General features: G+C 38.4%; 2 protein-coding genes and 1 long non-coding RNA gene across 6 annotated transcripts in view; all 3 read left to right on the top strand.

Moving 5' to 3' along the window:
* LOC141406444 (cyclic GMP-AMP synthase-like receptor) overlaps positions 1 to 5,167 on the top strand; it is a 56,832-nt gene extending 51,665 nt beyond the window's left edge. For all 4 annotated transcript variants that reach the window (XM_073991906.1, XM_073991904.1, XM_073991905.1 and 1 more), the window contains exons 2-4: positions 1,383 to 1,597; positions 3,975 to 4,711; positions 4,787 to 5,167. In XM_073991906.1, coding sequence (XP_073848007.1) covers positions 1,417 to 1,597; positions 3,975 to 4,711; positions 4,787 to 5,020 — 1,152 coding nt within the window. In that variant the 5' untranslated portion in view covers positions 1,383 to 1,416 and the 3' untranslated portion in view covers positions 5,021 to 5,167. The remainder of the gene's footprint in view (positions 1 to 1,382; positions 1,598 to 3,974; positions 4,712 to 4,786) is intronic.
* Positions 5,168 to 12,544: 7,377 nt separating this feature from the next.
* LOC141406448 (cyclic GMP-AMP synthase-like receptor) lies at positions 12,545 to 14,118 on the top strand. The gene is made up of 2 exons (XM_073991916.1): positions 12,545 to 13,445; positions 13,704 to 14,118. Exons 1-2 carry the CDS (start codon positions 12,828 to 12,830, stop codon positions 14,064 to 14,066), a joined length of 981 nt encoding a protein of 326 aa, XP_073848017.1. The 5' UTR covers positions 12,545 to 12,827; the 3' UTR covers positions 14,067 to 14,118.
* A 2,922-nt stretch (positions 14,119 to 17,040) lies between these two features.
* On the top strand, positions 17,041 to 17,978 carry LOC141387159 (uncharacterized). Its single transcript, XR_012408491.1, has 3 exons — positions 17,041 to 17,422; positions 17,479 to 17,623; positions 17,686 to 17,978. It is a non-coding gene; the product is annotated as an uncharacterized lncRNA (long non-coding RNA).
* Positions 17,979 to 19,350: the final 1,372 nt, after the last annotated feature.

Below are 19,350 nucleotides of genomic sequence, written 5' to 3'. Positions count from 1 at the left end.
CCGGCTGAATTGAAGATTTCCTATGGAAACCTTAATTCAGCCCGGCTGAATTGAAGATTTCCTATGGAAACCTTAATTCAGCCCGGCTGAATTGAAGATTTCCTATGGAAACCTTAATTCAGCCCGGCTGAATTGAAGATTTCCTATGGAAACCTTAATTCAGCCCGGCTGAATTGAAGATTTCCTATGGAAACCTTAATTCAGCCCGGCTGAATTGAAGATTTCCTATGGAAACCTTAATTCAGCCCGGCTGAATTGAAGATTTCCTATGGAAACCTTAATTCAGCCCGGCTGAATTGAAGATTTCCTATGGAAACCTTAATTCAGCCCGGCTGAATTGAAGATTTCCTATGGAAACCTTAATTCAGCCCGGCTGAATTGAAGATTTCCTATGGAAACCTTAATTCAGCCCGGCTGAATTGAAGATTTCCTATGGAAACCTTAATTCAGCCCGGCTGAATTGAAGATTTCCTATGGAAACCTTAATTCAGCCCGGCTGAATTGAAGATTTCCTATGGAAACCTTAATTCAGCCCGGCTGAATTGAAGATTTCCTATGGAAACCTTAATTCAGCCCGGCTGAATTGAAGATTTCCTATGGAAACCTTAATTCAGCCCGGCTGAATTGAAGATTTCCTATGGAAACCTTAATTCAGCCCGGCTGAATTGAAGATTTCCTATGGAAACCTTAATTCAGCCCGGCTGAATTGAAGATTTCCTATGGAAACCTTAATTCAGCCCGGCTGAATTGAAGATTTCCTATGGAAACCTTAATTCAGCCCGGCTGAATTGAAGATTTACCATGGAAAACTTAATTCAGCCCGGTTGAATTGAAGATTTCCTATGGAAAACTTAATTCAGCCCGGCTGAATTGAAGATTTGCCATGGAAAACTTAATTCAGCCCGGCTGAATTGAAGATTTCCCATGGAAACCTTAATTTAGCCCGGCTGAATTGAAGATTTCCCATGGAAACCTTAATTTAGCCCGGCTGAATTGAAGATTTCCCATGAAAACCTTAATTCAGACCAGCTGAATTGAAGATTTCCCATGGAAACCTTAATTCAGCCCGGCTGAATTGAAGATTTTCTTTGAAAATTCTTATGGCAGAAGATTTCCTATGGAAACTTTTATTCAGGAACTTCCAATTTTGGACATATAAATGAATAGGCCCCTAATGCTAAAACCTTATTTACACTGGCTTTTAAAATAATAGTTTTGGAAAAATTCATAATTTTTGATAGATTTATAATTGACAACTTAACTGAAGCCTTTTACTAAAACCGGCTTGATATAAATCTGCTATAATATTTTTATTTAATTTTATATGTCCCTATGTATGTGTGCTTATTTTATAATCCATCCCAACAAATTTTTAATTTCAGTTAAAGTTTGAATACGATTTTCTGTGGCATCAAAATGGCGGCGTCTTCACCCTTCAATAAACATTTGCAGCTAATAGATGCTGAGATCAATGTTAAGCAGGAGGATAGAGAGAAGTATACCAAGATCTTTGATTTTGTCATGCAGACTATTGTTGCTGAAATGGAAAAATTGGATAGCGTATTTAAAAGTTTACATTGTGGCCAAGAATTATTCGGTAAGTCATTTTTTTCTTAATTATTCCTTTGTATGTTTGACTGAAAGAAGAATCAGTCGGATTTGACGATTGTTGAATACCCTACCCTATGACTGTGGAAAAAAAAGAAAGAGTCCCATGAACGGGTGAATCCGAAATCCATTAAGGGCCTGCTATAAATTGGATTTAAGTATAAGATAAGTAGGCGTGGCGAGGTATCAGAAACATTGGACCTATTAGTTCCACTAACAGGTTGCAGCAACAAGCGTAGCGACAACAACAGTAGTCGTAAAGTACTGCCGATAGCAAAAGTGCTGTCAACTTCTATTTAAACTTTTCATTAAACAATTTTGGGCAGTTAAAGGGTGCAGTGTGTCGTGCGGGCCTGCATCGGGGATGTACTCCCGATGACCATATTCACACGATAGTTGTTTGTGGCATATGGGACTGCATCTGTGTGAATTGTTAAGCTCTCTCTCTCCCGAGCAAATAATGCAACGAGAGCATGTCATTGCGCCATTGTACTGGAAAAATCTTCGACTCCTAATGCATACGCCCCACTGATGACTAGACAGCGGAATCCTATGCAAATGCATATATGGCTACGATGGTCGTAGAGAAAATCTGATTAAACAGAAACTAGTTGTATCACAAAATAAATCGCATATTTTGCATATCGTGCATATTTTGACATATTTTTCATATTTGCATAAAATGAGCATATGCAAAAAAATATACATGGATTTGTGGTCTAAATTTCCTACCGAAATGACTGAAAATTGGTATTTAGTCTTCGATGGGGCTATAAAACGTTTGATCTGAAATTTGTCAGCATAGGTCCACGTCTTCATATAGCCCCCATAGAAGGGTACCTCCAGATTTTCGGTATTTTGAAGGTTGTGGCCTCAATATCCTCCACCGAAATGACTGAAATTTGGTACTTAGTCTTCGTTGGCGGTAAGAAACTTCACAACTGAAATTTGTCCGCAGAGGTCCACGTCTTCATATAGCCCCCATAGAACGGTACATCCCTATTTTCGGTATTTTGAAGGTTGTGGTCTCAATATCCCCCACCGAAATGACTGAAATTTGGTATTTAGTCTTCGTTGAGGGTATAAAACTTTCCACCTGAAATTTGTCGGTATAGGACAACATCTTCATATAGTCCCACGCCCTTCATATAGCCCTAGTAGAACGATACCTCCTGACTTTAAACAGAAACATTTTTGTACCCATAATTGAAATATTTGTTGCATAAGAAAATATGTAAATTGCATAAATTTTGCATATGCAAATTTTGATGCATTTTGCATATGTCGTATGTTTCGATAGCAATTTAATCAGAAGCCAAAAATATGCCCAGCTCCAAAGTTTGACATGAATCTGACCAAAACTAGGGTTTGCATAAAATTCCGATGTCTTCTGATGACATCAGGAGGCAACCTGTGGCCATTCCGAGGTCGGCGTTCGGACCGGTTTGAATATGTTTCCATCGCATTGCACTCATATTCGTTGTATAGCATACCACAGACTGATCTTGCGCGTTATATGTGGTCAACAGGTAAAGAAAACTACCTGCACCCTGCCGAGAAGGGACTTGAGGAACTTTTTCCCACATCTCAGCTTGTCGCAAATAGCTCTGGGGCATAGTCATATTGATCATAATTTTATCTATCTATAATATCCGAGACATGTACCAAAACTGCACTTTTCCAAAAAAAAGTTGAAAATGTCAGTTACTCCCAAGAGACAGAGACCCACAGACAGGTGAACGGCGTACGGACAGGGCTAAATCGGCTCCAATCTGTCCAAACATAATTGGGGTTCAGAGAAAACCAATATTTCAATGAGACACATTTTAGGGTTCAATATCTAGGAATGGTGAAATCGCAAGACAATCGTTACGTGCAAATTGTATATGTCGTGGTTGATCCCACTCCAATATACCCTGAAGATCCAAAAAATTTCTTCACTAATTTTTTAAATTTGCATGTCCAGTTTTGAGACCCATACATTATAGGACGGCCAATAGTAGTGCTTTGTAGGGTGGAATTTTTATTTGATGAGATGTGAATTTGTTGCTAATCTGCATTTATGTCGGTTTCAAGGTATATAGAATAATTAACTATTTCAAAATTGTGTTTTCCAACATCCACAGTTGTGGCCGGAGTTCAGCGGACGCATTTGACGACACTTTGTCTTTTGTCGTTTACTATAAGACTTTAGCAGTAGCATGTGGTTTATGCGACGCTATGGAAACGATCTCTTGAGAGGCTGACATTCAAAAAATTTTTTTTTTTAGAAATATTTTGAGTTCATACAAAGATAAAGGGAACCTAGATTCAAGTGAATCCTAGTATTCCCAAAACTAACGTACTCTAATTTCTTTACTTTGCAGGCAGCTACAGCAATGGAGTACGTCTGTTGTCTCCAAGTGAATTTGATGTATTCGTTGTTCTTAAATTTCCATTTGAAGTAGATGTTAAACCAGATGAATATCGACCAGGTTTCGTACATTTGAATGTGCACGGTAACATGCAAAAACTTTTTAACCGTGGTGATTCGACATTTTGCTCGACACTTGCAAAACTTGCCGATCATAACACAAAACAACTAAGAAACACAAATTTCCAAGGGTGGATGTTCGATTTGATCGAAAGGGCTGCAAAATCCTGCCATGGTTTTATCTACCATAAAGGCTTTAATATTAAATACCAAAAACATGCTGTAGCCTATAATGTGTATATTGAGGACCTGAATGATCGAGATGTACGAATTTCACTAGATATTGTACCAGCGATAAATGTTGGTTCACAAAATTGGATGAGGCTTCGTAATAATTCAGTTGCGAAAAAATCTCATTTTGAACATTTTATGGCAATAGCCAAAACAGCTGCTAATTATCCACCATCAACCTTCGAAAATACCTTTATGTTGGTAAATCCCGCTGCCGAACGAGATGTCCTATGGGACAAACCGAATTTAAAGCCCACTTTACGTCTACTTAAGTCGTTGCGTGACAAGTTAGACTTGAAACGCTTTAAAAGTTTTTTTGTTACCCAGATTTTTTTGTGGGAAGTGGAAGCTCAACCTTTGGATTTTTGGCGTCAGCCCATTGGAGCTATTTTTGTTCATGTAAGTGTTCAGTTCAACAAATCTTCTCCCCTATTAATGGTATTTGGGAATTTCTTTTTTTGTTTCCATTGTTAGATGCTACAACGGCTTTATGATTGCTTTATTGAAGGAAATTTACCATATTTTTGGAACGAAGGGTGTAATCTACTGGATATTCTAAAGCCATATGAAATAGAAGTGTATTCTTACAAATTAAAACAAGCTTATCGCACACTGAAGTCGTATCCAGAACAACCAAATTTATCGTATGAACAAGTTGCGTCTTTTTTGGACTCTTATGAAGACTCTGACTCAGAAGATGATTATTGATACGAATATGTTATTCAATCCTCCGTATATGATTCTGAATCTACATATGATGACGAATATGATTATCACAATTATTTCACATTTATATTGAGTTTTTTCTTTTTCAATTACAAATACATAATATGCATGCACTTTTATGGAAATTAACTGAAAATTGTACTTTTCAACTGGTTCGAGTTCAATGGTGGGGGTATAATATTGTCCGTAGATATCAAGAGGATCCGTTTTTTGAAGGTGATTGTGATTTCTTTCATTATTGGAACCATGATGTCGTCATTGTCGCGTCTACATAAAAGAGTTACAAGTGTATTTTGTATTATACTATTATTTATTCACCCTCACTCCTCGTTTGAACTTCTTCAGCAGCCTATTAAAAAGAGCACATAAAAGAAATTGTTTCCCGCCCCGTTTACACCCGTTTGTTTGTCATATGATCCCAGCAACATAAATTGGAAGTAGTATATTGAGCTATTTCCATTCATTTCCTTGCTTGAAAAGATCTCCTGAGAGGCTAAAATTCACAAAAAATATATTAGGAATATACATATATGTACATGGAATATAAGGAACATAGATTTCTGTGATTCCGAGTATTCCTAAAGTAACTAACTGTCTTTTTCTATACTTTCCAGGTAGTTACAGTAATGGAGTACGTCTGTTGACTCCAAGTGAATTTGATATATTCGTTGTTCTTAAATTTCCATTCCAATTAAATAAATGTTCAACCAGATAAATCTCGACCAGGTTTCGCACATATTGGAATGCGCAAAAATATGAATAAGCTTGGAAATAATGTAAATAGTAGAAAATTATATTCGCTACTGAAGAAGATTGTTGATTACAACACAGGATATCTAAGAAGGACGAATTTCAAAGCCTGGATGTTCGATTTGATCGAAACGGCTGTAGAATCCTACAAAGATTTTTTCCACCGCAAAGGCTTTGATATTAAATACGAAAGACATGCGGTAGCCTATAACTTATATATTGAAGTTCTGAACAAGTAAAAAAGTATCAGTCGGCTTTGCCGACAGAGATATACCCTCAGCCTGTTCAAATTGAAACACTTTTTTCACAAAAAACTTATGTATTTAGGGGTTTCAAAATTTTGGTCCTATGAACCGACAAAAATGTTGTTGTTAAAGTTCAAAAATTTTGCGGAAAAGGTACTTAAAGAAATGGACCGTCATAGACCATGGGGGTGCCATAGGGAGGGGGTTTTTACACCATTCGGGCTGTTGTCTCAAGAAGTATGGACTTGCCCCTGAAACAACTTTTACCATCGTAATTGAGGCAGCGAATGCAAGTTGCTTCAACAAAAATCAAAGTGATTCAATAGCAGGTCTTAAAGTGAACATATCCAAAATTTTGTGTGGGAGCTACGGGATGGAGTGGACAAATATAGTCCGTATTCGAACCTTATCTATATCTGGTAGATATTATGAGAATGTGTAAAGTATGGACCAAATCGGTCACTCCCATCAAGAGTTATCGTGCGCACAATTTTTCCGAATATTTTTGAACTTTTGTGGGGTAGGTACCTGAAGGAGTGGACCGAAATGGTTTATATACGAACTTAAACTAAGTTTGAAAACAATATTACGAAGGACAAATTTTGGCCGGAATCGGAATTTCCGTTCGAGAATTATCTTGCGTTTCCACCCATAAAAATGGTGTCATAGGCTTTGTTTTTCAACTTTCAGGCTATTTTTTCAGGAAGTATGGACTTGCCCCTGAGCAACTTGTACCTTCGTATAGGGGACAGTGAATACAAGACGTTACAAAAAAAAACCAATGCGATTCGAGAGCAGGTCCTAAACTGAACTTTTCCGAAATTTTGTGTGGGAGGTACTCGAAGGAGTTTACCGATTAAGTCCATATTGGAACCTCATCTAAGTCTGGTAGAAATTTCATAATGTGCAAAGTATAGACCAAATCGGTTACTTCCTTCAAGAGTTAACGTTCGCACAAATTTTCCGAACATTTTCGAACTTTTGTGGGGAAGGTACCGGAAGGAGTGGACCGATATAATCCATCTTTGAATTTGAACTGAGTTTGGACATAATATTACGAAAGCCAAATTTTGGACCGAATCGGTAGATCCGTCCGAGAGTTATCTTGCGCTCCAACCACTACACACGGTGTCATAGGGTTTTTTTGTAACTTTCAGGCTATTTTCTCAGGAAGTATGGACTTGCCCCTAATTAAACTTATAGCGTCGTATAGAGGACAGCGAATACAACTTGCGTAAACAAAAATCAAAGAGATTCGAGACCAGGTCCTAATCTGAACTTTTGCGAAATTTTGTGTGGCAGGTACCCGAAGGAGTGGACCGATTGAGTCCATATTGGAACTTCATCTAAGTTTGGTAGAAATTACACGATGTGCAAAGTATGGACCAAATCGGTTGTTCCCTTCAAGAGTTATCCTGCGCACAAGCTTTGCGACAATTTTTGAACATTTGTGGGGGAGGTACCTGAAGGAGTGGACCTATATGGCCCATCTTCGAACTTAAATCAAATCTGGACAATATATTTCGATACCCAAAATTTGAACCGAATCCATTGATCCGTTCGAGAGTATCGTTCGCACCAGCCAGACAGACAGACGGACGGACGGACATTGCTAGATCTACTCAAAATTGTCTGAAACGGATATTGTACAAACATACATTTTTGGTCGTATCAAAGTGTAAATACCCTCTTTAGCCTAAAGGCTGAGGGTATAATGATCCAGATGTACGAATTTCTCTAGATGTTGTACCAGCGATACTAGTTGGTTCACGAAATTGGATGAAGCTTCGTAATAATTCCGCAGCGGAAAAATCTCATTTAAAACATTTTATGGCAGTAGCCAAAAGAGCTTCTAAGAATCCACGCGGAACCTTTTTAAATACATTTATGTTGGTAAATCCCCAGGCCGAACGGGATATCCTATGGAACAAACGGCATTTGAAGCCTACTTTACGTCTACTTAAAATTTTATACATGTAAGAAACCAGCTCCTTCTCTATTAACTTAAATGATATTTGGGACGATATTTGACGTAGGGGATGGAAGATACCAAGGAACGGTCCTGACCGGTTTTAACATGGCAAAGCCCAGGATTTATCTTGGTTCCTCTTTCATCTCAAGTGAACACTGACCTCCCCGTGGTGTCACCTTTAACACCCCTTAAAGGTAGTGAGCTAACATGTGCCGCGTGTTCACCCATTAGAACGTTAAAAACTTTGGTTTGGGCGTCGGGTTAGTTACCCTACCCTAGAAAAAACAGCCTACTATGAAAAATCCCACGGCAGCGGGTTCTTACATACCGGATTGACCCGAAACCATAGTGTTTCGGCCAGCGGCTGCCAACCCAGCATCAAACCTATGCTTCAACGTAGGTTTCGTGCTGCTACAACAACAACAACTATGAAAAAACGAAAGAAAAGAAAAACAAACCCCTCTAAAGTTGACGAACCCCGCAAACGTTTTAAGGACCATAAGCTGCGAATCTGCACCTGGAATGTTCGCACTCTTTATATAGAGAAGGTGCAGTCTTCGCATTGACAGACGTACTTGAAAAGTACAAGGCCGATATTACTGCCATACAGGAAATACGATGGATTGGGAAAGTCGTCACAACAACACCTAAAGGTGACGGACTGTATTATAGCTGCCATGACGTAAAGCATGAGTTTGGTTTCGGATTCGTAGTTAGTCGGAGGCTAAAACATCTGGTATCAAGCTTCACCCCCAGTGAATGAAAGACTTGTTGCAATTCGAATAAAAGCTAAATTCTTCAACATCAGATTTATTTGCGCTCATGCTCCCACTGAAGAAAAGGACGAAAAGACCAAAGATATATCTTACGAGCGCTTAGAAGAAACATATGACCGTTGCCCTGCCCATGACATTAAAATTATACTAGGCGATTTTAATGCCAAAATTGGAAAGGAGAATGTTTTTGGCCCAACAGTCGGGAAATTCAGCCACCACAGTGAAACATCTGACAATGGTATGAGGCTGATAGACTTTGCAGCTGCAAAAAACATGGTAGTTAGCAGTACCAGATTTAATCATCTCGATATTCATAAGGGCACCTGGCTGTCGCCAGATCAAAGAACAAGAAATCAAAGTGATCACGTTGTGATAGATGGAAGACATGCATCAAGCGTGTTGGATGTACGATCGTTCCGAGGTGCAAACATAGACTCGGACCACTACCTTGTTGCAGCAAAGGTACGCACAGCATATTCCACTCAACTAGCCCAATTGCTTAATCAAAGCACTCCTCATCCCGATAACATATCAGCGCAATGGCAAAGTATTGCCCACTCCATGTAAACAGCCGCAAAATCCATACTTGGATACCAGAGACCTCCACCAAGGAATCCATGGTATGATCTGGAGTGTCGTGCTGCCACCGAAGAGAAAAAATGCGGCATATAGGGCTACTTTACAATCAGTAGCAACGCGTAGCGCACGAGAGAGGTATCGGGAGAAAAGGAGAGAGGAGAAACGTTTTTTCCGCAGGAAAAAGAGAAAGATGGAAAAGCGGGAGTGTGAAAAAATCGAGATGTACAGGAGCCAGAATGAAGTCCGAAAATTCTACCAAAGAGTCAAGCATCAAACTGATGGCCTTGGTACAGGCACATTCTCCTGTAGAGACCAGCAAGGTAATTTGGTAACTGATACAGATAGTGTGTCCAGGATATGGAAAGAACCTTTTTGAAAACTGTTGGTATCCAATAGCAGCGAAGACGACGAAGATACCACAGTCCCAATCCCAGAAGATGGGAGAAAGACAGCAATAAACCGGCTAAAGAATAATAAGGCAGCAGGAGCTGATGGCCTACCAGCCGAGCTGTTTAAAACCGGAGGCGACACGCTGATAAGGTGTATGCATCAGCTAGTTAGCTCCATCTGGCTGGAAGAACGCGTACCACCCGACGATTGGAACCTGAACATCCTGTGTCCCGTCCATAAGAAAGGAGATAAGACTTTATGCTCCAACTATAGGGGCATAAGTCTACTCCCTATTGCCTACAAGATCGTGTCAGGGATATTGTGCGAACGACTAAAGCCTATGCTCAACGAGATAATTGGACCATACCAATGCGGCTTTAGACCTGGCAAGTCCACCATCGACCAGATATTTACCCTGCGGCAAATCCTGGAGAAGACCCAAGAGATGCAGATCGACACCTACCACCTTTTTGTCGATTATAAAGCCGCCTTCGACAGCCCGCTACGTTCAAAGATATTCCAAGCCATGTCTGAATTTGGTATCCCCGCAAAGCGCATTCAGCTTTGTAAAATGACACAAGATCTTCAGTTAAAATAGGAAAGAACCTCTCCCAAGAGTTTGGTACCAAAAAAGGTTTCAGACAAGGAGACAGCCTTTCGTGTGATCTCTTCAACATCCTGCTGGAAAAGGTTATACAAGACGCAAACGTCAAAAGAAGTGGCACAATCAACACCAATAGCCACCTGTTACTTGCTTATGCTGATGATATAGACATCATGGGACGATCAGTAAAAGAAGTAACCGATACCTTTATGAAGGTCGAAGGAGAATCTGCTAAAGTGGGCCTGGCGGTAAACGGTGAGAAGACCAAGTTGATGGTGTCGACGCGCAATGCGGCCATTGAGCTCGGACCGATTGTGGAAGTTGGTTCCTATAATATTGAGGTAGTAAAAGACTTCGTCTACCACCTCGGCACCTCTGTAAACACAACAAACGACATCAGTTGTGAAATAAAAAGAAGAATTGTATTGGCCAACAGATGCTACTTTGGTTTAAGTAAGCAGTTTAAAAACAAAGCCACATCTCGTCAAACAAAAATAACGCTCTACAAAACACTGATACTACCCGTGCTGATGTATGGCTCCGAAGCCTGGGTACTTGCGCCAGCAGACATGTTGTTGTTGTAACCCCTACAGGAAAAGATTGTATCGGGAGTAAAGAGAATAGAAAAAGAGAAGAAGAAAATATGAAATTAATAGGTGGACATCTAAGCATCAACTTCCAGTCCCAGGAAGCGGGCCGCTTCGACTGGATGTGTCCAAAGTGACTCCGGTGTCAGGTCTGTCGGTTGTGCAGGACACGCGAAGAGGTGCCGTGTGATGTGTGGAGATTGGCCACATTTTGGGCATGTGTCAGTTATCTCAGGATTCAGGAGGGAGAGATAACTGTTGAGGTACCTAGAGATACCAGACCTGAGCTGTGATAGAGTCGATCTGGTCTCCCTAGGTAGGACCCTCTCATCCTCACTTACAGGAGGGGGTCTCTCACCGAGCACAACACTGCTCGTATACGACGAGATTTGGTCATCGACCGACTTTGTGTGAACTTGCTTAAGGGCGTTTTTTATGTCATCATGTGATGGATTATGGGGGATTGGGGGGATATATGGCAGCTCTTTACGAAAGTCGTATCTGATGGGTACGTGTCTTTCGGAGAGGGGTCTAATGCAACTCTCATGGTTAGGGTGGTCTTGTTTCTTACATTTAATCACATGTTGTTGTGTTAGGAGGGTACAGTGTGATTTTACCGGTAGGAGTTTGGATTCGTGGTGTAGGTGGTTTTCTGGGGCCTTGGAGTGGCACCCAGTGGCGATACGCAAGGCCGTGTTCTGTACCGTTTGGAGATTCTTCCATTGGGTATCGCTGATGGCCGGTGACCATATTGGGGCTGCGTAATCAAGGAGGGGACGTCCTATTGCCTTGTAGGTGGTCAGGATGGTCTCCTTGTCTTTCCCCCATGTACTTCCTGAGAGGGCTTTAAGGATTTTGTTCCTTTTACCTACATTCCCAGCCACCATCTCAGCATGTTTACAGAAGAGGAACAGATTGTCGAATGTAACGACCAGTATTTTGGGGTTCTTTATAGTTGGGACGCCAGCTGACATTACAGTGCTTGGTGTGTTTGAGAGAAAAATTCTTCGAAAGATCTACGGACCGATCTGCGTTGACGGTGAATATCAACGTCGTATGAACCACGAGCTGTATCTGCTGTACAACGACACCAACATAGTTAAACGTATCGAGATGCAGCGATTGCGTTGGCTAGGCCATATAATAAGAATGAACGATGATGAACCCGCTAAAAAGGCGTATAAACATGGACCGCTTGGCGGTGCACGCAGAATTGGCAGGCCAAGGAATAGAGGGCGCAAACAAGTGGATGCTGAGATGAAAAGGCGCGGTATTCCAGAGTGCGAAGCAACAAATAGAGAGAATTGGAGATCTTTTCTTAGTTCGGCCTATGGAACAAATGTTGTGTAATGGGCCAACTAAGTAAGTAATATTGTCGTGATCAGGATGGTGAGATCTACCTATAAACAAATTCATCACGATCGGAGCTGAGCGGCTAAACTCATCTTTACCGTTTTTTGTGTATTATGCTAACTCTATTCACTCCTTTGAAACCGTTCGGTTGTCATATACAGCCCAATCATGAATATCAACTCCCCGAGAGTTGTTTCACTTTTTTCACGGGTAGTTTACATTCATGATCGGGCTGATAATCCCAGCAAAATAAATTGGTAGTCGTATATTGTGTTATTTCCATTCACTTCCTTCTTCAATAGGCTATTGAAAAAAAATCCCCTGATATATTAAATATAGGGAACCAAGATTTTACTGAATCCGAGTATTCCCGAAAGTAACTTACTGTGTTTTCCCTTTCCCTTTCAGGTAGTTACAGTAATGGAGTACGTCTGTTGACTCCAAGTGAATTTGATATATTCGTTGTTCTTAAATTTCCATTCCAATTAAATGTTCAACCGGATAAATCTCGACCAGGTTTCGTACATATTAAAATGCGCAAAAATATGAATAAGCTTGGAAATAATGTAAATAGTAGAAAATTATATTCGCTACTGGAAGATATTGTTGATTACAACACAGGCTATCTAAGAAGGACAAATTTCAAAGCTTGGATGTTCGATTTGATCGAAACAGCTGTAGAATCCTGCGAAGATTTTTTCTACCGTAAAGGCTTTAATGTTAAATACGAAGGACATGCAGTAGCCTATAATTTATATATAGAGGATCTGAATGATCCAGATGTACGAATTTCACTAGATGTTGTACCAGCGATACTAGTTGGTTCACAAAATTGGATGAAGCTTCGTAATAATTCCGCAATGGAAAAATCTGATTTTAAAGATTTTATGGCAGTAGCCAAAAGAGCTTCTAAGAAGAATCCACGAAGATCCTTTGTAAATACATTTATGTTGGTAAATTCCCAGCCCGAACGGGATATCCTATGGAACAAACAAAATTTAAAGCCTACATTACGTTTACTTAAGTCATTGCGTGACAAGTTGGAATTGAATCGTCTTAAAAGTTTTTTTGTTACGAATGTTTTTTTGTGGGAAGTGGAAATTCAACCTTTGGAATTTTGGCGTAAGCCCATTGGAGTTATTTTTATACATGTAAGTAACCCAGAGGGGTTACTCTGTATTGCGATGTGTTGGGGAAATTAAATAATTGGTACTCTATAATGCGTTTTGGTTTCTCCTATCGCATCTAATTGTTTCCTTTAGCAAATTAAGCATCACCACGCTCTGTCAAAATTTTGCTTTAAACTCTAAACAAACATTTCAAACGCATTGCAATACAGCGTTAACTCCTCCCACCTGCTCCTTCTCATTAAACTATAATGCTATTTAAGAATTTGTTTCCATTGTTAGATGCTACAACGGCTTTGTGATTGCCTTAATAAAGGGAATCTATCATATTTTTGGGACGCTGGTTATAATCTACTGGACATCCTAAGGCCAAATGAAATACAAGAGTATTCTAACAAATTAAACCAAACATATCGCACACTGAAGTCGTATTCACAACAACCAAATTTATCGTATGAACGTACTGCGTCTTATTTTGACTTACCAACGGACTCTGAAGATGAAGATGATGAATCCGAATATGATACTACTGAATATGATACTGAATCTGATTATGATGACGAATATTATTACGATGACGAATATTATTCCGAATCTGATTATGATGACGAACCTGAATCTGACCGCATGTATGGTTATTATTAGTATTTATGTAATTTTCCAATGTAATAATAATAATATAAATATTAAAATAAAATTTAAATAAATATTACATTTTATTTTTCAATTAAAAATATACACTTTTGTGGAAATTAGCTCAAAATTATTATTAAATTTGGTACGAGTTCAATTGATGGTATTTGCGCTTTAAATATCATCAACATGACCCATTTTTTGAAGGTGTTTGTGACTTATTTCATTATTCGACCTTCGATTTCACTGTGGCCTCGACATATGTGGGTGAGTTATATGTGTTTTGTGTGTGTGTGTGTTATGCCATCTCTATTCACTCCCTCATCTCGTATGAACGTATCCAGCAGGATATTAAAAATATCACATACAGTCAGGGACAAAAGTTTACATACACCCCCAAAATCCCGGGTATTGGGGTTAGTAGTGATTTTTATGAAATTTCAAGTATGCAGTTTTATTTCGTCTCACTAATAAACAATATTTAATAGAACAAAAGTATATTCCATAATACAAATAACGGTAAATTTTACAAAAACCTAAAAATGATGGGGACAAAAGTTTACATACACCCCAAGGAAGTATGCGTATTGCCGTGCAATTTATGGAATTAACTGAAAAATTTGTACATTTTATTGTTTTGGCGAATGCCTCTGGGTGTTTGAGATATATTTTAGAGAAAAGAAAATAATTTTGGGGGTCAAATGCCGTTATTTAAGGTCAAACTTCTTGTATGGCTTGTTAAAGCTGACCCTTACTTAAGTCTTTGCGTTTTTAGGTAATGCACTTTAAAAAAAGCACGAAATTAGTGTCAGGTTACAAATTTTGAGACCCTAGAAAGCTTAGGAATTGATCTTGTGCAAAATATTACTTCTTGGACGTCGATAAATGCCCGCTTTTCATCAGATTTCTCAGGAAGTTAATAGATTCCGCGGAATTCTTGGTGCAACTTACATATAGAAGGCCTTGAATTGCGTTGTGATATGGTCTGATACAATCCTCTGGCATCAATTAACTCAGAAATGTACAATTATACGAAACTTTTCGCCCCTATAGTGACGGTAATGATCATAATACGGAAACGACGTTGTTCACAGTACAAATTTCATGCTTTTTTTGGTAGTGCTTACATTTTGGTGCTTTGGTAGCTTCGGGAACGGGTTTGTAACAGAATATTTCACATTTCTGATTCAATTGATGCCAGAGGTTTGTATCAGACCATATTACAAGGCAATTCAAGGCCTTCTATATGTAATTTGCACCAAGAATTCCGCGGAATCTATTAACTTCCTGAGAAATCTGATGAAAAGCGGGCATTTATCGACATCCAAGAAGTAATATTTTGCACAAGATCAACTCCAAAGCTTTCTAGGGTCTCAAAATTTGTAATCTGACACTAATTTTGTGATTTTTTAAAGTGAATTACCTAAAAGCGCAAAGAATTAAGCAAGGGTCAGCTTTAACAAGCCATACAAGAAGCTTGACCTTAAATAACGGCATTTGACCCCCAAAATTATTTTCTTTTCTCTAAAATATATCTCAAACACCCAGAGGCATTCGCCAAAACAATAAAATGTACAAATTTTTCAGTTAATTCCATAAATTGCACGGCAATACGCATACTTCCTTGGGGTGTATGTAAACTTTTGTCCCCATCATTTTTAGGTTTTTGTAAAATTTACCGTTATTTGTATTATGGAATATACTTTTGTTCTATTAAATATTGTTTATTAGTGAGACGATATAAAACTGCATACTTGGAATTTCATAAAAATCACTACTAACCCTAATACCCGAGATTTAGGGGGTGTATGTAAACTTTTGTCCCTGACTGTATATATGAAGGTTTTCCTCGTTTGAAGCTGTTCGGCCATGGGTATCAGTCAATATCATATTTCAAAACAGGATTATTATTATCGACAAACAGATTGTAATTATTGATTTTTTTCAATTACAAATATGCGTTTTTATGGAAATTACCTCGAAATTATAGTTTTCAACTGCCACGGTTGGTCCCGAGTCAATGGGGGGATGGTATTGTGCCTAGATATTATCAACAACAAACTGGTCCTTTTTTGAATGTGGTTGTGACTTCTTTCGATATACGACCCATGATGTCATAGTGGCGTCGAGCGAGTAACAAGTGTGTTTGGCTGATTTCCGAAACGTCAGTTGCTTTGTATTCGTGCATGAAACTAGGGGTTCTTAGATCGAGCTCCGTACTAGAGTAATTTTATGAAATTGTAGCAGTGGGGAACTCAATCTACGAACCCCTAGTTTTATGCACGAATACAAAGCAACTGACGTGTTTCGAAAGTCAGCATTTTTATGAGTGTGTCATGTCATCTCTAATCACTCCCTCCTCCCGTATGGACTTTTCTAGCAGCACATTAATAGCCAGTTTCTCTAAGACGATCGAAAGGTTATTCGAACAAATGTTAGTCGTTCGAATTTGAACGGAAATCGGTTTCTGTAATATATGCATTGTCGTTCGACACGAGTTACGTTTTCGATTTTCATGTCAAATAATACTTTACGTTATAAAATATTGCCAGATTATTAAAGTTTGCTTTTGGTGTACTTTTGTTAAAAATAATACGAAATAATATGCTTGCTTATACAACTGTGTTCCTTTCTTGTGACGTTCTGTCAAATAAATGAAGTAAACAAATATAAAATATTTGAAGTTTAAACTTATAAAGAAAGTAAACAAAAGAAAATTAATTGAACTGTGAACAAATATAACAATATTGTGATGGAGTTAACAGCAGCCGTGTATTTTTTAAACGAGTTGGAGGAAGAAAATCTATCCATACCTCGTAAACAGTTACGAGACGCATATAATGTATTGGAAATCCCATCGAAACAGTAAGAACACCATCTTCATTTAACGATAAATATAAATATATGCATTTTTAAACATTTCTTGCAGATTTATTTCAAATTTTCGTATCAACAAAGATGTATTCAGAATGTTGGTTGATTTGTTTAACAAGAAGGGCAATTCCACATTCAGAAATACCGCTGTGCGATCAGATGTGAAGTTAGCAACATTTATCCGATTTCTAGCCACTGGAAGCTATCAAGAAACACTCGGCAACGAATTTATTTCGTCCACCGCCAGGAGTACCGTCTGTAGGATAATATCGGAGTGTCTAATATTTTTCGAAAATTATGTGTGTGGAGACTGGATACAAATGCCTAACCTAAATGATGAGAACGAAATAAAAAAGGCATTTTTTGACACAACGGGATTTCCGGGTACAATAGGATGCGTTGACGGAACACATGTCCGTATAAAATCGCCTGGAGAGGATGTTAGACACCTTTATTATAACAGAAAGGGTTATTATAGCCTGAATGTTATGGTGGTAAGGCATGCACATCTTTTACTTCTTCATAAGGTCCTTAATGTCAAATGTTTCAGATCTGCGACCACAATACAAAAATTATGTACGTCGACGCTAGGCACCCTGGAGCAAATCACGACGCCTTTATTTGGGAACAAAGCATTGTAGACGAGAAGTTACAAAATTCGTTCGACGACGGAAAAAGGAACACGTGGATACTAGGTATGATAACCGTCATGTAAATATGCAAATATATTTTTAAAATCAATTATTTTTTCCTTTAGGTGATTCGGGCTACAAATTAAAGCCATTTTTAATGACACCCTTTCGAAATCCAAAAGACGCTGTAGAAAGGCGCTACAATAAAAAACATGCTAGTACGCGTAATGTTGTCGAACGATGTTTTGGAATATTGAAAAATAGATTCCGATCCATCATTGGGTCTAGAGGATTACACTACGACAGCAAAAAAGCAATTCAAATCACTAATGCGTGCTGCGCACTTCATAACATATGTTTGTTTTACAAATGCGAAGAACCTGATGTTGATGATGTTAGCGAAATTGAAGAAACGGAAGACGACAATCGTGAATTCGAAGATGAGGCAAGGGCAATTTTAATAAGAAGACATATAGCTATAAATCTCTAAAGAGTATGTGTATTAACTAGTAATATGTCCAACATCTCTTGAAACAATAACCAAATATAACTTGAGATCTATTTATAAAAAAATGTATTGTTTATATTGAACACTTTAGTCACTCAATACATGTAAGACCAATTTATCGGTTTCCTCTCTTGAAGTCCTAATAAATATTGGGCTCTACGGGTAGCGTGTGCTCACCTGAGGTTTTTACTAACTACAAAAATCTAATCTCCGTTAGTTGGAAAAAAGGCTACTGTAAGATAACCTACAATGCCAAGCACTTCGGCTGTATTGTTCTTCTATTGGAATATGGCTAAATTCGTGAAGTAGTTGTATGAGGTACATACTATTTACAAGGCTCATCCGAATATGTAAACATTAAAGGATCGTCATATAAAAATCAAATGTATTGTAGTCGGGTAAACTACAATGAGCATATCCAATTAAATAAACGGAAAGACTTTAAAAAGGACTAAAAATTATTTAGACGATGTGTATTTTCTATATATTTAAAACATACATATATAATTAGTAATATTTAAAGTTAGTCATTCATATTGGATATTAGCGGAAAGGAATGCTTATTAGAATTCCTGTAAAAATATCAAATTAATCACAATTTAATAAATTCATTTTGTGCTGCGTTCTGTGTAGTTTTTATACAAATTTTCCATCCTATTTGCTGCATCCTGTATTGCCGAAAGGCTTTTGGCTTGAGATTCTGCGGCATCAGCTAGTCTAATTAATATTTCATTTTGTGCTTTTAATGTAGACACGTTTTCTTCCGCAATACTGATTTGTTGGCGTATTAGAATAAGTTGCTCCTCGACTGTGCATTTGTTTTTCTTTGCTTACGAACAAGAAGGCGCTTTATCATCAATTGGATGATCCCTCTTCTTATTCATTATTTTTTTGGAACTCTTGTTACCCTTTTGGCTAAATTGATTTTCAATGATTTGTATTTCGGGTACTGTAATAAGGATTTCATCATTAATAGGTGGTGAACTCATTGAATTTGACGATTTTGGAGGTGATTCGAGTAAAGAAATAAACGAGTTCTCCAATGAAGCAGAGTCGGTTCTGTTTTCGTTATAACCAAATAGGTTACCATTTGGAGCTGCGGCAGATGAAAGTGTTCTGTCAATTATTTCCTCCATCTCAGTCAAATTGCACATTTTATATAGCCCACCACCAGTTTCCCGAAGACTTTTTATGTTCTCAGAAATCTTTTTCTTGGTCCTAGATTTCAAATCAGCCCAAGTCTGCAACAAATAAGAACAAATGCGAGAGAAAATGGTTATGA

Source organism: Musca autumnalis, unplaced genomic scaffold (assembly GCF_047663935.1).
Source record: "Musca autumnalis isolate F117 unplaced genomic scaffold, ASM4766393v1 scaffold_5, whole genome shotgun sequence".
NCBI classification, from domain to species: Eukaryota; Metazoa; Arthropoda; class Insecta; order Diptera; family Muscidae; genus Musca; species Musca autumnalis.
This window is presented reverse-complemented; position numbering and strand designations above follow the sequence as displayed.